The following is a 22,804-nucleotide window of genomic DNA, read 5'->3' as shown; positions in this document are numbered from 1 at the left end:
ATCCTAGAAGGTAGCTTGGATGTTATTATGAGGTTTTATGTTAAAAAGAAAAAGAGAGAAAGAAAAAGGAAGAGGTGAAGGAAGGAAAGAAGAAAGGAAGGGAGGGAGAGAGGGATGGAAGGAGGGAGGGAGGGAGGGAAGGAGGGAGGGAAGGAAGGATGGATTCTGGGGACCGCCCTGCTTCTCCAGTGACCTTAAACAGGGGTTGTATTTAGGTTGTTGATTCCATCGGGCATTCCTTGGATCCTAAGAAGACACATTAGAGGAGTTTAGTTTAGCAGGTGACAAGTTGACACAACAAATCAAATGACAGGCTAACTTTTAAAGAACTAGATGAATATGAGAGATGCCAAAGAACTAGGTTTAAAAGAAGAAGTCTAGACAAGTCAGTGGAAGCAAGCCACGCCAGTCTCTTAAAGGTCCAGACAGGCAGGGCCCAGGGCCAGGTCGTCTCATCTCAGAGTCCGAGGGCTACTCCCTGTCCAACGCTATGGTATCTTGTGGGTGAGAGATGGGCTGAGGCAGAGCTGGACCCGCCTCTGTCGAGGCAGAACAGAGGTGTGCGCCACCCCCCTCGCTGTGGCTCCGTCTCCCGAAAGAACAAGGAGCTCCTGGGGACGCAGGGCAGCACTGGGCTGTGCCTGTCATCGTAGTTTCTGTGGGTCCTTCTCAGGGCAGAGTCAGCCAGGAAAGAGGAACCTTTCTTAGAGCTGATGGAGAGCCTGCTGCTCTGCAGACCGCGTGTGCTTCCCTCAAAGTTAATGACCCTCTGCCGATGAATTCCTTCTGCGCTCATTGGACAGCAGCCACTGCGCACGTGCCTGGGGTTCTGGCCTCGCTCTCAAAGCCTTGCTCTCTGCTGGGTTGGCTACCTTCTTAAAACCACAGCTGTTTGTTCCCTGAGTCTAGTTTTATCCCTGGGATTCAGGTTCTCATTCTTATTGCTTTAAGTGGCTGCCTTGGCCTTCCTGTTATCAGCAAATGCTTGCTAAGTACTCCTTATTTCCCATGAGAGAAACAATGCCAAAAATAACCATATAGTAGTGACCATTTATTACACTGATATCATGATACATAAAAGACATACATTTAGTGTCCACCCCCAGTTCCAGGCAGAGCTCCTAAGAGCTCTTTGGTTTCTCTGAAGTGTAAGTGATAAGTGTCAGTTGTATGCTCGGGAGTTGTATGCACTGGTCACAGCGGGCTCAGGACGGGGGGGTGGGGGTGGGGGTGTTGATTGCCAGAGGAATCGACCATGTGCTCAGAGGGTTGCAACTTTCAGTCCCCACCCTCCAACCTCTGGGGACATCTTGGTTGTTTCCAAGTTTTGACAATTATGAATAAAGTTGCTATAAACATCCATATATAGGTTTTGTGTGGGCGTACATTCTCAACTCCTTTGGGTAAATGCCAAAGAGTAGATTTACCCCAAGGAGTTGAAAATGTATTGAGAATCCACTCTTCTTTAATTCTTTCTATGTTGCTACATCTTTTATTCTTGTTAGCTACTGTTTGGTAGATATTTTTATGAACTTCAAGTTGCAACATCTTTCTCTGTCACTGAACTTTCACAACATCTGAAAAGTGCGTACTTATCATCCTGAGTCATTTCCCCCTCCCCAAATGATTTCATATGCAAGATTTATTATTATTTATTCCTGAGTTATTACCCTCCAGTACTAATTTGTTTCTACATTGAATTTGGACATCCTGTGTTCTTTTCCAAATGAATAGTTAAGAGAGAGATTATTAAGATTCTGATCATTCAAAAATAATGAAACAGTTTGATGATATTAATATAAGAAAGAAGCCTTACACGGCCAGTGGCTTCCAGGATGGGCTAGCCTGTCAACAAAGAAATTCTTTGCAATTAGAGTGTATCTGACTCAAGAAAGAGGTCATTTGCATCTCCTCCTTACTGACTTCTGTCAGAACTTTGGTTTACATCCTGGCTCAGTAATCTCTCCTGTGCTTGATTTCTCTTTCAGTGGTTGAACTGAAAATATAAATATGTGAGTGTGTTTATGTGTATTCATATATATATACACACACATATACATGTGCATATAGGTATGTACATACACACACATATCTATGTATATGTACGTTGGGGGTTTGCTGATCTCCTCTCACTGGCCGTGTCTGTCCACAGGTGGTGGACCGGGGAGTGGGAGGCGTGCTCCGCGACCTGCGGTCCCCATGGAGAGAAGAAGCGTGCGGTGCTGTGCATCCAGACCGTGGGCTCCGACGAGCAGGCCCTGCCGGCCACGGACTGCCAGCATCTGCTGAAGCCCAAGACCCTCGTTTCCTGCAACAGAGACATCTTGTGTCCATCGGACTGGACAGTGGGCAACTGGAGTGAGGTGAGCTCAGGGCTTCAAAGGGGAACTGGCATTATTTATGCTTCATCAGCTCATCCCCTTCCTCATCATTAACCAAGCCAAAGTGACCCTAGAGAAGGCGGCACGTGGCCAGTGTCCATCACCTCTGGCCTGTTTCTGCGTTTTCCACTGCCCAGTGTTCTCCCTTGCTCTTCTACTCTTCCAGGGTCTTCTTCTCGCTTGTCCAGTGCTACCTGCCAGGGATGAGCTGGGTCCTGCTTGCACTGGCTCACAACAGCTAACTGCTAAATCGTCAGGATTTCTGCTGGCCTTTTGTTGAGCCATTGGGAGCCAATCAGGGCTCCCCACCCGTTGCAAGAACCAGTTTGTACAACATTCACCAGTACTTACGTTTCACTGGCACTAGATAGTCAAGTAAAGCCAGGAGTGTTGCTCAAACAGTGGAATGGTGGGCAGGACACTTGACACTTGGAGATGCCTCTCAAACCATCCATCTTTTAAGCACATGTCAAGGCCAGACCTGAGCAAGGTTCAGGATGTCTACTATCATTAGACACATAAATTCAAATAAGTTTTGCATTTTCCCAGAATTAATCTGATCTAATTTTCTGAGTTAAACTAGAAAATAGTGGGTTAGGTCATGAAAATTCCCAGGCTTCAATTTTGGGGGTCACTATGGAGCCTGGTATGATCAAGGCTTGTGCTCCCAGAGTCTGGAGAGAAGGTGGACCCCTTTATCTCCAAAGGTCCCAGAGTCTCCAGGGCTCCACTCCACTTCCGTTTGCACGTTTCAGTCAATGACCTCAGGAATGACTGGAAAACAAGTGCCTTTTTAAAACCAGTGGGGCAAAATTTATAGATGGGTGCTGACTTCCTGTAAGCTTCCTTGGGAAGCCACTTTCTTTCCATAATAATGCTGCTATTGACCAGGATATCTGAGGACGTCTTCTTAGAACTCACCTTCAGAGAAAGGGATCTTTGATCAGGAAGATGCCACAGAAAATCAATTACAAACTAAATCTGATGGATAAGGAAGTAATGTGACCAATTTGGATAAAGCCTTTTTGTTTAAAAAGTGATATCTGATTATAAATAAATGAGATTGCTTTTCATCACTTATAAAGATACTCTGAAAGTATTATCTGAAGAGGGTTTTGAAAATTTGTATAAGCCAAGGTACCATCTCTGAATATAATTGAAAGCAGAAAACACTCATCTGAATATAGCCACTTCAATAAAACCTAGTTCCAAAAATCTGTCTCATTAGTTTATAGCACAGTTTAGGTTTATTTACTTCTAATCCTGTACAGAATGCACTCTTGGGCATCTAGGTGAAATTTTTTTTAAGTGGCATGTATGGTCCCTGTATTGTAAAAACTTCTTATCAAATAGAGAGAGAGGGCCAAAACAAAAGACAAAGGTATACATGCAAAGAAAACGTGCCTATAAACTAATACGGGTGCGCTACTGACAGGTGCGCTGATGCGTGTGCACATATCAGCAGCGGTCCAGAACATGCCCTGCTATTCCCAGAGAAGTAGAGTGACAGCCTCGGGCTGGCCCATCAGCCTACCCCAACCTGCATAGATTGTTGTAAGTTTCAGTGTTGTTGAAATAAGGCCGAATGGGGTATTGTGACCGGTCCATTAAATCTGTTTACCAGAAATGCTTTGGCTGCATCTGAAGCAGTTAATAATTTTGGGCACGTAGAATTTACTAATTGCCAGAGTCTTCATGCTTTTTTAAAGAACTGTAATTATATATTTGGCTGAGGAGTTCTTTTTATTGTGTTCACATTTATGGTGAGCAAAATGATGTGACTGAACTGGAGACAAAGGACTAAAATGTTGGCATGATGTGACAAGTGCCAACTTTTCTCTCTTGTTCCAAATACAGGCCATTGCATAGTGTGCTGATAGCAGTCAGGAAATCTAGTTTCTAGCATCCACTTGACAGAACTGAGCAGACAGGCTGAGCTGCTGCCCTCATTCAGCACAGGTGCCTGTAGATAAAAAGACTCATCCAGTGGGTCTTCCTCTCTTTCTGCTGCTGTCTTGCTAATGTCTGTACACATTAGCCCTCAACTTCTCAAATATTCTATTTGCTGGACAACAGTGAACCGTCTTTGGCATGTTAACTATGCTCAGATACCTTTTTAAGAGAGATGGTATAGCGATATAGCGATTCTTGTTATATATGCATAGTTTTTATAGCCTGGATTTTGTCTTGGGATTGACATGAATTCATGTAGGGTAGTGCTCCAGCAGTACCTGATCATTTGGTCTGCTCTGGGCTGCTCGGGGGTCACCCTGCATGAGTCTGAAGTTAGAACGTAATAAGGCCAAAAGACACAAGAACTCCGAGGCTCCAAGACTCCTAGAGAGTGGTCCTCCCTGGGCTGACCAAGGTGGGAAGGAGGAGGAGAGGCAAGTCCATGAGCTGCTCTTCTCTGTCAAGGCAGATCTGCCAGCCCGAGCAATGAGAGAAGTGGGGCTCGGCTGGGCCAGCAGTCAGAGGGGGCACCAGTGAGAGCTAGAGGTTCCCAGGGAGGGTTCTCTGCCCCCTGTGACCAGCCCCTCCCCCTCTAAACTCAGCCTCCTACCCCCAATCTCAAGTTTCATCAGGAATCTTCTGGTTTTGCTCTGCCTGCTTTCTGGGCTTGAAAGACAAAGAATGGGGGACTCTGTATGTTGTAAACAAAGACATAGTATCAAAGTTTCTGTGGCTCTCATTTTTACTATCACTTCAGGGACAAGCCTTGTGAGAGGCAGTCAGCCTAGTGGTGAAAGGCATGATCTCTGGGACACAAGCTCCTAGGTTCAAATCCCGGCTCTGCCACTTACTAGATGGGTGAATTTAATCTCTTTGTGGTGACTTCTACTTTTCTATGGCTTCTGTTCTCCATCCATAAAATGTGGACAGCAGTAGTACTTAGACTTAAAGAAAGTTACGAGTATTAAATGAATTAATATTTCTAAAGTTCTCACTAGAACAACGCCTGGCACACGGTAAGTTCTATACATATAATTATTTGTTAGCAAAATGAATAGACAAATAACAATAATGTCATCCATCGTTTGTTGAGTGCCCTCTACACTAGATAGTTTGCCTCATTTAACTTGTAAAATAACTCCCTGAGGTGGATATTAGTTCATTAATTCCCCTATTTCTCCTAGCAGTTAGACTAACAGATTGAGTGGGACAGCAATTTTTCTAGATTTTCCAGCCAAGACAAGCCCTAGGTGTATGGCCTTGAACTAGTGTTAGACCTCTCTCAGCCTTTTCTCATCTAGAAAGACAGGGTTATTGTTAGGCTTGAAGATAGTCCATGTAGCCCCTCAGAGAGTGCCAGGCAAATAGTAACTGTTCACTTAATGGCAATTTTATTATCAGGCGAGAAAACAAGGGTCTATTCTCCATGCTACTGTGATTTTGCAAGCCTGGCCAGTCAATAGTACCCAAATATTCTGACAGAATTGACTTGTGGCCCCCTGCCTTGGGGACCATAGATCAATAGCCAAACTTAGGACCATTTTATGCACAGACCACTGTAAGCACAGGGCTTAGGACTTGTAAGTTTTTCTCAAGGCCCCCACCAGTGTTAGGGACCTGAAAAAAGGGTAATGCATTGCACCCATTAAAATAGAAGGATACTGCCAAGTCAGAATTCAATGTCTGATCACATATTAATAGAACATACATATTGGGCATTTAGTCTCTGCAGTAAACACCTTTATAGTTAGTAACACAATATTTCACCATGGCCTTATTAAGCCCCATTTTACAGATGAAGAAACTTGGGCACAGAGATGTTTAGAAACTCTTCCAAAGTCACACAGCCCCAAGCAGAGAGCCAGGATCAGAGTGCAGCCAGCAGAGCTTTTACTCTGAACTTGGCCATACCGCATCTCAAACGCTTGAAAGTATAATAACATGACAGCTCTCAGGGATTCTAAAAAAATATGCTGTGCTTGGAAACAATGTGTAGGTCAGCTTTTTTCACTTTGCCGAAACTCGAGACGATGCAGGATGGTTGCTGAGAAATCAGAACCACCTGTAAATTAAATATCTCCCTCACCAAATATTTCCCAAAGCAAAAGAATGAAAAGCCTTTCAAGTGGTTTTTACAGAAAAAGATTATATTTCACTTGAAACTAGAAATGCTTTTTGATATACTTGAGGGGACGTGAGGCTCAGCTTCCACGAGCTGCTCAGCCCAGGGTCTGTGGAGATCTCGATCTGCCCTTTGTGTGCCTGAGAAAAAGCACCCAAATAAACAGATGGACAAAATGACCCGTTTAGCCATGTCACTGAGACTCCGTTAACCGCAAAGCTGTTCACTTGGGTGTGGAGTGTGCAAGTGACCAGACAGACTCGATACTCATGTCCACAAATGCGATCTCCTGGCTCCCCAGACAGAAGACACGTCTACTGTTAAGTGAGAGGCAAAGGAGAACTCGGCTGAAGTCCCACAGGAGTTCCTGCCCCTGAAGGAAGACAGAGCATAGAAGGCCAGGAGACACTTCTGAGTCACTAACCTTAGTGCTCCCAGGGTCAGTGAAGGTCCAGGGTGCTCCTGTGAGGCTAGACACCCGAGGCTTAGCCTCGACCACCTGCACTTTGGCAGGAGGCATCTGTAAGTGCCAACATCTCAGCTCTTCCCAGACATCAGCAGCCGGGGCTCTGCCAGGCTTCCCAGAGAACACACATGGCCCTCTCTCGTGTGAAACAACTACTCACAGAAAACCAGTTGGGGGCCGTTGGTTCTCTTCATCATGTCTGATTTTTTTTATTAAATGATCAGAGCACTGTATTAGTTTCCTAGGGCTGCCATAGCAAAGTACCACAACCTGGGTGGCTTAAGTAACAGAAGGGCGTTGTCTCACCTCCCTGGAGGGCAGAAGGCCAAGATCAGGGTGCCATCAGAGCAGGTCCCGCTGGGGATGGTGAGGGAGAGCTCATTCCATGCCCTTCTAACTTCTGGTCATTTGCTGGCACTCTTCGGTGTTTCTTGGCTGCTAGATGTGTTGTTTTGATCTATGCCTTCATCCTCAGGTGGCCTTGTCCCTGTCTGTGTCCCTGTATCCAGATGTCCTTTTTTTTATTAAGAACCATAGCCATATTGGATCAGGGCCCACCCTAGTGACTCCATTTTAACTTGACTACCTCTGTAAAGACCCCACCTGCAAATAAGACTACATTCAAAGGTACAAGAGAAGGGGTTGCTTAAGCAGGGGTCAGGACTTCCTCTTATATCTTTTTTGAAGGGGACACAATTCAACCCATAATAGGCACCTAAGTGTTTTAACTCACTTTCAAAGCTGGTTTTAGCACAAGAGCCAATCATTCAGTTATAAATTCCTGAGACTGTGCATTGAATGTTTCATCCCCAAAGCATCAGCTCTATCTCTGCCCAGCCCTTTAGCCCAAACTCTCTATTAAGCCCCTAAAATGTTTTTTAATAAACTATCCTAGCACTACTGTTCTATACCATCTGTGGGCCCCCCTCCCTGACAGTTCACCTCAGGTGGATGGAGTGGACTAATTTAGAAGCAGAACTCATTGTCAGCGGGCTGCCCCATAGGCCATAATCTAGGCAGGCTGGCAAGTGAGGGTGAGGTGACTCCCAGGGAGGGCATTAACAGCTGCTTGTCTGGTCCTGCGTTCAGAATTATAAGGTAAGGGCATACGATCGTCATAGCAGAAACTGGTTTTGAGAATCCTGAAACTGCCCATTGAGATGAGTGCTAAGCATGACATGTCCTGCATTTATCTCATCTGATGGCTTGACAGCTCCTATGGAGATAAACGCGGTTGGAGGATGAACTGAAAGGGTGGGCTGACCATGAGACAACTCTGCTTGTTCTGGTGTGACTATGAGAAAACCAACTTCGTTTTTAGGCCCAGTATACTTGGTAGAGAGTTAACACAGTCCCATGGGGCACAGGATAGCCCAGGACTCAGGAATGGCATCCACTGCTTACTTGAAAGATTCTGCATCTACTGGCTAAAAAAGCAGATGGGGAGGGACGGTGGGTGTGTTGGAGAATGTGTACTCAGGAGTGTCAGGCAGAGTGGTGGCTGGGAAGCCCTTGAACTCTGCCGAGCATTGTATAGTCACCATTCTCAAGAAGTCTGCACTGGGGTCAGAGAGCCAACGGACAAAGACAGATGTGACGCAGCCAGGGAAGACTCGCACACCGTTCGTGTCCACATGCCGAGTATTTGGTGGATAACTTAAAACATCCTTGGAAAGGGAAGCTAAAAATGGATCAGTTTGGTAAAAATATGGCTTTTTCAAAACATCTAGACTATGTCGTTTATGTAGAAACTATGTGTGGTTCGCAGCTGCTCAGGCTGATGGAATAAGTATTCTGCACCACGAATCCTGATCGAGGACGGTCCTGTTAGGATTCCCCCGAAGGTAGTCTAGCTGCCTGGGCTTTAGCATGTCTAGGGAACATGGAGGGAACACTAAAACAGGGTCCCTGCCCTGGTCCCCGCGTATAGATCAGAACTGTGCTACAGGGTTCACCTAACACTCTGCAAAGGGTGTCTCCAAGGTCCTGGATCTACATACATATGTGAGTATGTATTATGACTTTTATTATGACTCTACCTGACACAGGCAAGTGGAAAGGGTGCTTCTGGTGCCTGGGTGAGACTATGTGACTTATAATGGGAACTAAATAGATTTTAGGGGCCGTATACACATTTTACATTAATTTGATAGCATCAAAAACCTAGGAAAGATATTATGATCTTCTTAAAAGATTAGGTGACTTATTTAAATCTTCGTACTCTTCATGAATCTACTATCCAACACTCCTAGCCCTGGGAGACTTCATTTATACTGTCATGGTCTGTGTTTTCCATTTATGGAGGGTAAATGATTGGTCCTGAGCCTCAGCTGGTCTCCAGAAGACATATATTTCCATAGGAAACTAATGGAGTACAGAAACAAAAGATAAAAATGTAAAAATTTTAGCTGCACAAGTCAGTTGCCATTGGGCCCGTCTGATTTGTTGTAAAACTGAACATGAGAACCAGTGCCTCTTTCCCACTTAGACTAACCGCTGTGTCTCTTTCCCAGTGTTCTGTTTCCTGTGGGGGTGGAGTGCGGACTCGAAGTGTCACGTGTGCCAAGAACCATGACGAGCCCTGTGACGTGACAAGGAAACCCAACAGCAGAGCTCTGTGTGGCCTCCAGCAATGCCCGTCAAGCCGGAGAGTCCTCAAACCCAACAAAGGCACACTTTTCAATGGGAAAAAGCTACCGACATCTGAGCATGACCCCTTAAAGCCCATTCCTCCAACGACACCCCATCCCAGAATGCTGACCACACCCACAGTGCCTGTGAGCACTGAGTCTGTGAGCACGAGTTCCCTGGCAAGCAACAGCCCTGGTCCCGCCACAGCCTCCAAAGAAGGGGACCTGGACGGGAAACAGGGGCAGAATAGCTCAACCCAGTCAGAACTGGGTACTCAGGCTGCCATTTCCACTGGAATGACTTCCCAGCCCATTCCCACTGCCTGGTCTCTGAGCATCCAGCCAAATGAAGAGAATGTTTCCAGTTCCATCCCCGGTTTTGCCTCAGGAGGAGAAGTTTTAGCCACAACAGTGAGTGGTTCTGATTTGGCATCTTCCGGCATCCCTGTGACGTGGCAGGTGACTCCCTTTTACAGTACCTTGAGCAAAGAGCCAGAGATGGAGATCCACAGTGGCTCCGGGGAAGACAGTGACCAACCTACAGACAGAAAGGAGAACGACTCTGTGATATGGACCCAGACCAGAGCACCTGGAAACGATGCTTTGGGAGAGAGACGTACAGAAATGCCACCTGGACCTCTGCCAACACCTTATCTTTGGGGAACGTCCTTGTGGCCACCTGTTAGCACAGTGACAGAAGGACTGCTATCCAGCCAAGAGCCTGCTACTCTCAGAAACGGTACGCCCAGAGCTGCGGGGGTGGTCACTGAAGAGCCAGCTCACGATTCACTCCCTCTGGGGGGAGTCCGCCCGCCAGCACCTGCAGAATGGTCGGTAAACCACAACCTCCCGGAACGTCCAAGCAAGGTGAATCTGACACAGAGTTCTGGACCCGTACTGTCAGAGGAAGATGCAACAAGTCTGATGGCTGAGGGGTTTTTGCTAAATGCCTCCAGTTACAAGCAGCTCTCGAGGGACCACAGCCCTGCATACTGGGTCGTTGGGAACTGGAGTGAGGTAAGAGGTCCATCTCTTAGCCCATGCCTGTTTCACTCTGGAAAATAGTTAGGGGAGTTGCATTCTTGTGCAACTTTCAAAGTGGGCTTGTATGAAATATAGTCTAATGTGGAATAAACATAAAGCAGTCAGGTGTATGTCCTCACCTCCTTCCATACCTCCCTAACTCCAAAAATGGAAAGAAAGAAAATAAATCTCAACACAAGAGAACAAACCTAGTGAGTTATACTGAAAATGAAAAGAACCTTGAACCAAGGCAGGAGGTCTGGGTCAGCCAGCTGTGTGGTAGTAGGGAAGCCAGCCCTTCCACTGAGTCTGCTTTTTATCTGCAGAACAATGAGCTACTGTGGGTCATCTCCCGTGCCCCCTCCAGTCATAAACCGGGAGGATCCTATGATGAAGGTCAACTGAAAGGGCTCGTTTCATTCCGAAAGCTAATGTGTGAGACCCTGGTTTAAACCTGTCAAATAATAACAATTAGAATGGAAATCCAACACCACATCCTTTAAAAGAATTCTGTATCTTCATGTATCAATGATTTCTTTTCTTTTGGGTGTGTTTGCTTGTATACAAAAAAAAAGAAAAGAAAAGAAAGAAAACATTTTGACTTATTAAAAGAATTAGAAAATAGAGGGAGAAGAAAATACATGATGAAAAAATGTTAGCCCCTACGTTCAGTCTTCAGGAATTTGGCTAGGCATTTGTTTTTCCATTTCCAGAACTAATTCAGTCCTTTGAAGCGTCAAAGTCATTTCTCACCCATATGAATTTCAAATACACAGTATGTGTACTTGTTAAAAATAATTTGACAACTCAGAAGAGGACTTTGTGGCAAAATAATCACACATTCAAATCATTTAGCATTTTTTATGACACTTCATGGCTCATGTTTGTAGCTGAAGGGAAGTGAAGTAATAGTAGCTAATACAAAAACACCCAGCATTTAATTTATAAGGTGTGTTAATTTCCAAACCACTTTGATATGTAAGCTCTTATTTTCTCCTTTTAACGGCCCTGAGAAGCAGTAGGGTCTGGTTTGCGCCAATTTATAAGTAGAGAAACTAAGATTTTTCAATGATTCAGTAGATTGTCTAAGGACACACTTGTCATTTGGATGCTGAAACTTCTAACCCCACTCTTATCTGCTATCTCTAGTGAATTTTAGCAACAATTGACAATTTAGCTGTTTAAAAATTTCTGTATGAATTAATCATCACCTTTGGTCATAGAACCGACTGTATTGGCAATAAATAGGTACAGTCAAACTTTCAAAACTTTTTGTTTGCATTTGAACTCTGTTCTCACATTTATTCATGTTTGATTTCTGAAGTAAGTTATTATATCATTTGTCAGTGGACCAGCATCTTACTCTCTCCATTTGCAAGTAAAGAATACATGTTCAGGGGGAAAAACGATTTTCATGCTTAGCGTAATCCAATTTCTTGAAAGAATGAGAGGAATAGGTCTTATAATTCTTGACATTTTAGTCACATTTCTTTCCATTAGGAAAGTTCTACTGCGTTCTTAACAGAGAGCGTTTATAAAACGGGTACCATGCTTTAATAGCATGATTGTATGCTAATTAACATGAATTCTCTCATTAAATACTCACCACAGCCCAAGGAGACTGGTGATAATTCCCTGCATTTTTTTTTTTGTATTTTTCTGAAGCTGGAAATGGGCGAGACAGTCAGACAGACTCCCGCATGCGCCCGACCCGGGATCCACCCAGCACGCCCACCAGGGGTGATGCTCTGCCCACCAGGGGGCGATGCTCTGCCCCTCCGGGGCGTCGCTCTGCCTCGACCAGAGCCACTCTAGCGCCTGGGGCAGAGGCCAAGGAGCTATCCCCAGCGCCCGGGCCATCTTTGCTCCAATGGAGCCTTGGCTGCGGGAGGGGAAGAGAGAGACAGAGAGGAAGGAGGGGGAGTGGGGGGTGGAGAAGCAAATGGGCGCTTCTTCTATGTGCCCTGGCCGGGAATCGAACCTGGGTTCCCCGCACGCCAGGCCGACGCTCTACCGCTGAGCCAACCGGCCAGGGCTTCCCCGCATTTTAGAGCTGAGGAAGCTGAAGCTGAACGAGGTTGAGTGTCCATCTGGCCAGGGTCACACACGTGTGTGAGTGGGGGAGAAGGGGCCTGACCCAAGCACACAGACTGCATGGCCTCTGAACCATTGCTCCGCACATCAGAAAACACCACCACTCTCTCTGCCTTTTCTGTTCTGTTTTCTTTGGCTATCTGACATAAAAGCAATGTCAGTTAAGAGGCGACACTGGGTAGACAAATGAGAAAATCACAAAGTTCACAAGAAAGTATTTTTAAATAACTCTTAGGGCTCCATGGTTATTTTGAGCTCACAGGGCCAAATGGTCCCCATACTGTGACCAAGTGCGTTGAACCTAGAAATAAAATTGATCAGAGGGATGTCCTTGAAAGGTAGGACTTGAATATGTATCTTTCCTTCCAAAAACATGGGGCATCACAAAAACACAGATACAGGGGCTTGTTGTCTTTCATCTGTCCAAGTCGTCTGGACAGTATGTGGCCTCTGAAGACTCAAAGGGAACAACACATTATGGAAACTGAAGCTACTAGTTATTTTGCAGTATTGATTAGTTAAAGAGATGTAGTCTGAAAGCACCTGCAATTAAAAACACTGTGGGCCTTGAGAAGAATACATCCTGGTCAAAAAGAATATGATAGAGTAGGTGGTAACAGGCATAGATACAGGGTTGATGTCAGAATGATCCAAGTGTGATATGTACGGTATGTATACATAATTAGAAATTACACACACACACACACACATAAGACTAGGCTGTTGTAACAAACAGAACATACAAGTTATGGTTCATTAAAGCAGAAGTTGATTTCTCCACTCACATAATAATACAAGGTAATTCCATGTCTGCAATGGTGACGATAATGATGCTCTGATTCCGGCAGTCATTTGGGAATCCAGGCTGACAATGACTCTGCCATCCTCCTGTCATCAAATTTGCCTTGGGGTCACCATCCTGGTCTCAGAATAGCAAAAGAGCATAAAGGTTATTATGTATGGGGTTTATGGGCCAGGCCTGAAAGGGACATGAATTAACTGCTACTAGAACCATAGAACTCAGTCACATGACCAAACCAAGTGCAAGGCAGCTGAGAAATGAAATCTAATTGTGCACCCAGGAAGAAGAAACAAAAGTTTATAGTGAGTATCTAGCAAGGTCTGCCACTGAGTGACATGGCCCACTGTGTGTTTTAGGAAGCTCGTTCTGGAATCAGAGAGGATGAGGAATTTGACTTGTTGGGAGGTTACTACAGTGGTTGAGATGAAGCAATGAGAACTATGACAAGAATGCTTAGGATGAGGAGGGGAAGATAAATTCAAAATACCTTCAAAACTTAACATCAGTAGGACTTTGTGAATAATTGATGTGGGGTATGAAAGGAGACGGGGAGAGGAGTCTCATGACTGTTGGAACCTTGGGTGTCTATTGGTGGTGCTCCTATAAATTGAGATATTGCACATTATATACAAGGAGTGAATCTTAATAGAAACGAAGAAAGGAGGAATGATGGTTTTAGTCATAGATGGAGTTAAATTGGTAATACCTCTGGGGTATCCAGATGATTACCAGCAGATGTTTGTGGGTGGGTCTGAGGTTCTTGAGAAAGGTGAAAACTGGAGATAAGGTTTGGTAGCCAAGACCAGCAGGTAGAAGTTAGAACCTTGAGAGTGAAGGAGGTCACTCATTAACCTGCAGAAAAGAGGAGTGGGCCAAGGATGGGCCTCCAGAAAACAGCAGCATTTTAAGGAGAAAAGAGGTCCCCTGTGGAAGACTGGTGAGAAATACTCTTATCTAAGATTCAAGCCAACAGCCTGACCAGTGGTGGCACAGTGAGTAGAGCCTTGACCTGAGATGTGGGGGTCCCAGGTTCAAAACCCCGTGGTTGCTGGCTTGAGCGCAGGCTCACCAGCTTGAGCGCAGGAGTCACTGGCTTGAGTTTGGGATCATCAACACGACCCCATGGTTGCTGGCTTGAATCCCAAGGGCACTCAGTTGAGCAAAAAGGCATTGTCTCAGCTGGAGCTCCCCTCTCCTCTGTCAAAGCATATATGAGAAGCAACCAATGAATAACTAAAGTGCCAAAACTACACGTAATGCTTCTCATTTTTTTCCCTTCTTCTCTCTCTCTCTCTCTAAAAAAAAAGACTTAAACCAAGAGAAATGGTGCCATGGATTGTAAGAACTGACCATAGACCTAGTGGATTTGACAATTAGCAAGTCCCTGGTGACTCTGGGAACAGCATCTGTACTGAGATGGGGGACATGACAAACCAGTCCACAGGGCAGACACTCAGAAAGCTATCACAGTCCTCAGAGAGAATAAAGTCCTTCTCAGTTTGCAAGTTAATACAAACATTTTATTAAAAAGTAGCATTAGAATGGTTCAGAAATTAGTTTCTGTCCTCACCATTTTATCTTTCCATCCAGTCCCCAAAACTCAAAGAAGTTGTGGAATTAGTCAATTTAAATGTGTTGTAATGCTTTTGTCTGGAAGATAGTTAATATGTAATACTTAATTGCTAAATGTTCATTGGTTCTATGAGAAATTACTCTATCCAAATAAACTAAACCAAAATAAAAGTACACATCAAACCTGATGACTATTTAAGTCCAGAGGTTAAGTGATACATGTTGATTCTGGTCTAATCAAAATGCACAGAATTAATTCTATCTCAAATGTCATCATTAGACTTTGACGAAAATAAACTGTCTTATTGAATACATCGTAGGTCACCAAGAATTTGGCAGCCATGATGGAGCCAGCTGACAGCTATTAATTCCAGGGAGTTTGGCTGGAAAAGGGGCATTGGCCCAGACTGCAGAGTTTTCAAAGCCACAAGGATAGAACAGAGTTCCACACTTGGCAGGAGTTTCTTTCATGACTGGGCTTGGTGCCTCGGCCCCTTGTGCAGCTTATAAAACCAAATGTTAGCACAGAATTGTCAGAGAGGATCAGGACTCAGAATGAAGACTCTGGGTTTTAAGTTTCCCATTATCCCCAATTTTTTATTCTGCTTATTTCTGAAGCTTTTGTTTTAGAGTCACCCCTCTTTATAATGTCATCACTCTCCTCTCAATCACAAAGTCTTAGAAACCCAGCCTCACGACTGATATCGATCTGCCCCTGTGCTACTAGAAGAACCCTAACAGTTTTCAAACCAGTCACCTCATCATTCTGTCATCTCCTTTTTATTTCCTGTTTGTTTAGGGCCCAGTGTCTTCCAGCCTAATGGTAGGAGGCATTTGAAAAAGAGAGGGGATGCTTTTGTTGCAATGATGAGAACAAGGGGCTGCTACCGGTATTTCTTGTCTGAGAGCCAAAGATGGCAGGAGTCTTGCAACATTCGGAGAGGTCCCTTATAAGGAAAAGTTGTCAGGACCGAAATGCTGCTCACACCCCAGGAGTCGAGAATGAAGAACCCTGGGTTACTCCTCTCATTTAGCACATCTGCTGGACACCTCCTTGCTGGTCTGTGCCTCTCGCTCTCTCCCTTCTCCAGGGCTTTCCACACATCGTCACAGTGATGCCAGACTGTCAAATCAGTCTTCCTTTTTTTTTTTTTTAATCTTAGTGAGAGAAGGGAAGGCAGAGAGACTCCTGCATGCACCCTGACTGGGATCCACCCTACAAACCCACTAGGGGGCGATGCTCTGCCCATCTGGGGCTGTTGCTCCATTACTCAGCAACCAAGCTCTTCTTAGGACTTGAGGCAGAGGCCATGGAGCCATCCTCAGCACTTGGGGCCAACTTGCACAAACCATTCAAGCCATGGCTGCAGGAAGTGAAGGGGGGGAGGGGGAAAGTTGGAGAAGCAGATGGGTGCTACTATGTGCCTGAACTGAGAATCAAATCTGGGGCATCCACACACTGGGCTGATGCTCTACCGCTGAGCCAACCGGCCAGGGCCCAAATCAGTCTTCCAAATAGAACTTTCTAGTCATTTCAAAACTCCTGCTCACAAATCTTTACTGTCTCTTCATTACATATCCCATCAGATGAAATCCACTCTAACATCTGGATGGACTTCACAGCATAATACAGCTTTTACACCAAATGCCTCCTGCTTTTCTTCATCCACCTTCCGCTTTAAGAAAATCTACACTCAGTTTCTCCAAAAACTTCTGCCCCTCCCAGTGGAAAGTCTTTAATGTATGCCCTTTCCTCTGCCAGGAATGTTCTTTCCTCCCCTTTCTGCCCGTGTAAGTCTGACCTGCTCTTCAGTATCAACCTCCGTAAAAGCTTTGCCTGATCCTGAAGATCAGAAGTAATCTCTAAAGTTCCTTAGAGCACGTTCCTCTAACTCCCTGTGATTTAAAAACTTTAAAAATGGACATGGAAACCAAGTTGGCACTGTAACTAGACTGAGAGCTTGTAACCAGACTCGCTGGGTTTGGATCCTGGCTCACTCACTCACTGTGTGCCCCCACTGCACCCTATTTTCCTCCTCTGTGAAACGAGGATGATGGCACTGCCCGACTCATGCGTCTGGGAAGAGGCAAAGGGAATCACTCTGTGTAAGGTCCTCAGAGGAGTGCCGGGCATGTGGGGAGCACTCAGTGTTTGCTCTGATGTTTAGTAACAAAATAGGAAACAGGTGTTACCCCATATGCAGGGGTGTGGCTCTTATTTTGACAGAAAAACATCTCCCACTGAGTTACCTCTTCATTCATTCAGCTCCCCTGGGCCAGTCAGTTAAATAGAGGCTCTGCAGTCGTGTAGATGGAAGTGAAAGTATAATTTTCCACAGCCATTCACTTTGGCGTTTCACATGATGCAGCCCTCCTTGTCAGTTCTAGTTCTGTACACCCTGCAACCTAATCCTTACCCAATAAATCGGTTCCCATGGGGTCACTAGCTGTTTCCAGGACAGCATGAAATTGTTCCTCAACCTCCTCACAGTCTTCTTTTCTTCTCTGACCCCCACTCCCAATTTGAAACTAATATAAATGACAGTCTATGGAATCCCAGTTACTCTTTCTGCATTCCATGGACTTCCCCCTGTCAGTTTTACCATTGGACTGTTGTTTGCTGCTTAAATAGTAACTGTCTAAAAGGAAGGAAACAAATATCTGCTCAGCACATCTGAATCTAGCAGGACTAGATGCAGATTCCCAGAGACAACATGCATTTATTTGCAACATAATATGGTGCTAAGGACTATAGATACATCACTTGCGATTTAACATAGTCATCTCTAGCCTGGGAATTTGGTCTTCCTGCCTCGTTTCCTGGATTTGGGCAAATGTATGTTTTTCTCCGTGTTGTACTATAACAGCATACTGTCTTTGTGACCTTAAACTTGCCTTCTAAATTCTCTGGGCCCCAGCTATCTGGAAAGTGGGACGTTGCAGGGGTGTTGTGTTTATTAGGTAACATTTGTAGAGCACTGGCCATGTGCATGAATCATCTCTTTCGTCCTCACTACAACCCGGAGAAGCAGGTCCAAGTGTTTTTACCAGTTTTACAGGCTAGGAAATTGGGAAATCACAAGTGATCACACAGTTAGCCAACTACAGAACTTTAATTGTACCGCATGTCTCAGAAGGTTATAGAAAATGTAGGAAAGATACCTGATATATTGTTGTCTCAATTTTCTATTGCCACAATAATGTGAAATAACAACCACTCACCACACCTCAGTAAACATTTATTTTTGTTCCTGAGTCTGTGGGCCAGCTGGGAGGTTCTGCTGATCTGCGCTGAGCTTAGCTGACGTCAGCTTGGCTCGCCATGCAGCTGCTGGAGAGTTGGCCGAAGGTGGGCACTCTGGGATGGCCTTGGCCGGGTCACCCGCTCTGTTTCACATGAGTGCTCATCCTGCAGCCGGCTGGTCTGGGTCCATTCTCATGGCAAAGACGGGGTCCAGAAGAGAGGATTGAAAGAAGCAGAACTTCTTGAGAACTGGCACAACATCATCCACTGCAATTTTATTGGCCAAAGTTGCGAGAACAGTCCTGATTCAAGAGCTAGGGAAATATATTTCACTGTCCAGCCAGAGGAGCTGCAAAGTCCCATTGCAAAGAGCATGGGTGTGAACACTGGGGGCCACCAATGCAGTCAACCTATGACAGTGGTCCGTACAGTTCAACTGTCATGGCCTCTGTTATATACACATAGTATAGCAAGGAGAAAGTTCTGGAGACTTATGAGAGATACAAACCAAATCCTAAAAACCTTTTTTTTTTTTTTTTTGTATTGAGTGAGAGGAGGAGAGGCAGAAAGACTCCCGCATGCGCCCATACAGGGATCCAACCGCAAACCCCCTATGGGGCGATGCTCAGCCCATCTGGGGCATTGCTGTGTTTCTTGGCAACCGAGCTATTTTTAGCACCAGAAATGGAGGCCATGGAGCCATTCTCAGTGCCAGGGGCCAACTCACTGGAACCAATTAGACCATGGCTGCGGAAGGGAAAAGAGTGAGAGAGAGAGAAGAGGAGATGAAGGGGGAGGGGTGGAGTGGAGAAGCAGATGCTCACCTCTCCTGTGTGCCCTGACTAGGAATGGAACCTGGGACATTCACCCACCAGGCTGATGCTCTACCACTGAGCCAGCGGGCCAGGGCCAAATCCTAAACAACTTTAAGGAGGAGGGGAGATTACTCCATGAGCCAATGGGAAAAATATAATGATCTAGGCTGTTTTCTACTCTTTCCTTTCTATTATTCGATAATAAATGTATCTACCTAGGAACTCTGTTATGTTACATATATGTTATAACACAAGAACTTGCACAAAATGAAACACATGCAAATTATATGAAGGGTGAAAATGCAGCAAGAGAAATATAAGGCTGGGTTTTTTTATAAGTCATCAAAAGAAACTCAGAAAGTCATAGATGGAATTTCTACCATTTTTTGTTTTTGTTTTTTTAAGCCTAGAGCTGTGTTCTACAGGTCCAGAAATCACCCCTCCTGCTGAAGATGGGCAAGCGACAGGGATGCGAGTAAAAGCGGCCATATGAAAGAGTCAGGATCACATGGGGAAAGTCTGTGTCCTTTGTGTAGTTTTCAAGGTGACCCCAGGCTAACCTGAGATAGTTAAGATGATAAATAAATTAAAACATCTTGTGAGGAATGGGCTGTACACGTGACAAAAGGTGACTGATTTATTCACCACCGGTGGGTCAAGAGGTGAAAACAGCGTGTTGTAACATCTCTCTAACTCTGGGTGTGGTCTGAGGACCCAGGCCTCAGTTTCACGTGGGAGCTAGCTGGAAATGCGTGCTCTGCGGCCCTGCCCCTGACCTCTGCACACAGAGTCTGCATTTAGCAAAGTGTCCCGGTGGTTTCTGTGGGCACTCATAGTGGAGAGACACACTGCTGTAACAATATTAAACTGCGTTGGGAGGCAGGAAATCCTAGTCTTACTCCTTGGGCAAGCCAGCTCTCCCCACCTTGGCTTCTTTTTTTTTTTTTTACAGAGACAGACAGACAGGAACGGAGAGAGATGAGAAGCATCAATCATTAGCTTTTCGTTGAGCATTGCGACACCTTAGTTGTTCACTGATTGCTTTCTCGTATGTGCCTTAACCACACCGAGTAACCCCTTGCTCGAGCCAGCAACCTTGGGTCCAAGCTGGTGAGCTTTTTTGCTCAAAAACCAGATGAGCCTGCACTCAAGCTGGTGACCTCGGGGTCTCGAACCTGGGCATCCCAGTCCGACACTCTATCCACTGCGCCACCGCCTGGTCAGGCTGGTTTCTTTATAATAATGCCTGTCTACATCACGTGGTGGAGAGGCGGAGATAATGTCATTGTAGGAGTAGAAAGAGGTGAGGTGTGGATACAAGGTCAGCAGCGGGCGCACGGGTCTGATGTCCGTCCGGAACAGCGTTGGTATGAAATGCAGCAGTGTGGCACTCACGCGAGCATAATTTTTAAAGGGAAGCAAATTCCTATTTACATTGAGGTTTCCTTCCATGTATAAATCAGGGGTTCTCAACTGTGGTCGTTTATTAGAATCACCTGGGAAACTATTTAAATTACTGATGCCTGGATCTGACCAGCTGAGGTTCATATTAATCTGCCTGTGGCAGGAGTTCCCGTGCTGGTAGTTTTTAAAAGCTCTGTGGGCAGTTTTCTTGAGCAGGTGCTGTGGCAGACTCCTGACTGCAGGGTGTCGTGCGGTGTGCCTGAGGAAGTGGCACTCAGCCTCTGTCTTCTGTCCCCTGCCACAGTGTTCCACCACATGTGGGCTGGGGGCCTACTGGCGACATGTGGAATGCAGCACCCGGGTGGACTCTGACTGCGCGGCCACACAGAGGCCTGACCCCGCTAAGAGATGCCACCTTCGTCCGTGCGCCAGCTGGAAAGTGGGGAACTGGAGCAAGGTAACGTACAGGCTCAGCAGGGGTGTGTGCGTGCGTGCGTGTGTGTGGGGGGGGGTGGGGGTGGGGAAGAGGGGATGAGGGAAGTGGGGGGATCTTATATAAGCGTTTCCAGAAAAAGTGGATCTCTCTCCTCCCCTCTGCCTCATTTCTCTAATAAAATAGTGGATGAGTAAGCCATAGGCATCACTGTAGGCCACTCTTGTGTACAGTAGCCTTCAGAAAAGTTCAGAGTGTTTATTAACCCACGTGTTTTTATCTGCCTGTTATATTTCTTACCAGATAAACTGTTAAATTTTACGTACTTCATTGCTTGTCAAGCATGCAACACTATTTCTAAATGACTCACATTTAGCATTAAACTTAATAATCGCACATCATCACATGCATCATTAAATCATGGCTCTGCGGCCGCTCACAAAGCATGTATCATGTTGAATCCGCCAGACTCAAAATGGAAAGAAAGCTGAGCCATAAAGAAGAATCTGTCTTTAAAAGTGTACTTCTGGCCCTGGCCGGTTGGCTCAGCGATAGAGCATCGGCCTGGCGTGCAGGGGACCCGGGTTCGATTCCCGGCCGGGGCACATAAGAGAAGCGCCCATTTGCTTCTCCACCCCTCCTTCCTCTCTGTCTCTCTCTTCCCCTCCCGCAGCCGAGGCTCCATTGGAGCAGGGATGGCCCGGGTGCTGGGGATGGCTCCTTGGCCTTTCTTTGCCCCAGGCGCTGGAGTGGCTCTGGTCTCTGCAGAGCATAGCCCCCTGGTGGGCAGAGCCTCACCCCTGGTGGGCGTGCCGGGTGGATCCCGGTGGGGCGCATGCGGGAGTCTGTCTGACTGTCTCTCCCCGTTTCCAGCTTCAGAAAAATACAAAAAAAAAAAAAAAGTGTACTTCCTGCACCAACCTGTTTGGGATTGTATTGTCTTTGCCAGTGGGGCTGTGGTCGCGCCCTTTGTTGTGCTGTCTGTATGGTTCTTGTAAAGGCTGCATCAGGTTTTAGGATCAGCCAGCCGTGGTGCTTGAGGGGCTAACCAGGCCCCACCGGCCTGTCCCCTGGATGGGCTGAGCCAGCCCTGGGCTGCAGACACCTGAGCTGGGAGACGCTGGCCAGCAGTGCGGGGAGAGCCACCTGGCAGGCGGAGGTACAGAGATAGGGGCCATGTGTAAACCTGTTTGCCAAGCACACCCAACCCTGGTATGCCCCATAGGCCCCTGTCTTCTCTCTGGGGAACCTGTTTCTCTTGACAGCCTGAACAGAAGAGAAAAGAAGGAGCGACCAGAAGTTTGGGGAGGCTGGCGTGCTCATCAGCCCTTAGCTCCTTCCGTTAGTGGAAAGCTGGTGTCCCCGACAGGCAGCGCTACAAGGTGTCCATTGGACATGTCCAGTTCCCCTGGCAGACTTACCTGGCCGACAGGAGCATGGAATGTCCTCTGTCTGCTTGAGCTTTTCCCAGAGTGACGCTCTGGTCTTAAAAGGTGACTCGGCTGTTCTTTGCCGCCCGCCAGCCACCCTTGCCCTTGCCCTGTCTGCATCCCTCCCTTCTTTCAGGGATGGATGCTGCTATGGTTTCTCCCTCTGCCGACTCATAACAAACTCGGCATCCAACCAGGTCTTAAACACCTGGCTATAAATTCTCTTCCACATCCAGGAAAATCTCAGGAAACATCTTCTATCTCTGAGCGAGTCCTAAAGGTCCACTTTCCCAGCACTGGGACCAATCCTTCCCGTGGAAGTTGCACGGCTCATAAAAAGGACAGAGGCGTGAAGTAGCTCACACGTTGAAAAGGTCACTCCCGTTAAAATCCTAGGAATTCTAGCTGCTGTAAAACCTTGGATGAGAGATCTGG

The 22,804-nt window shown here is 46.1% G+C and overlaps 1 protein-coding gene across 1 annotated transcript in view; it reads left to right on the top strand.

Moving 5' to 3' along the window:
* ADAMTS12 (ADAM metallopeptidase with thrombospondin type 1 motif 12) overlaps window positions 1-22,804 on the top strand; it is a 228,973-nt gene that overhangs the window by 178,632 nt on the left and 27,537 nt on the right. The window contains exons 18-20 of the mRNA XM_066244268.1: window positions 2,153-2,363; window positions 9,436-10,569; window positions 20,811-20,963. Coding sequence (XP_066100365.1) covers window positions 2,153-2,363; window positions 9,436-10,569; window positions 20,811-20,963 — 1,498 coding nt within the window. The remainder of the gene's footprint in view (window positions 1-2,152; window positions 2,364-9,435; window positions 10,570-20,810; window positions 20,964-22,804) is intronic.

The sequence above is a fragment of the Saccopteryx bilineata genome, chromosome 1 (genome assembly GCF_036850765.1).
Source record: "Saccopteryx bilineata isolate mSacBil1 chromosome 1, mSacBil1_pri_phased_curated, whole genome shotgun sequence".
Classification (NCBI taxonomy): Eukaryota; Metazoa; Chordata; class Mammalia; order Chiroptera; family Emballonuridae; genus Saccopteryx; species Saccopteryx bilineata.
This window is presented reverse-complemented; position numbering and strand designations above follow the sequence as displayed.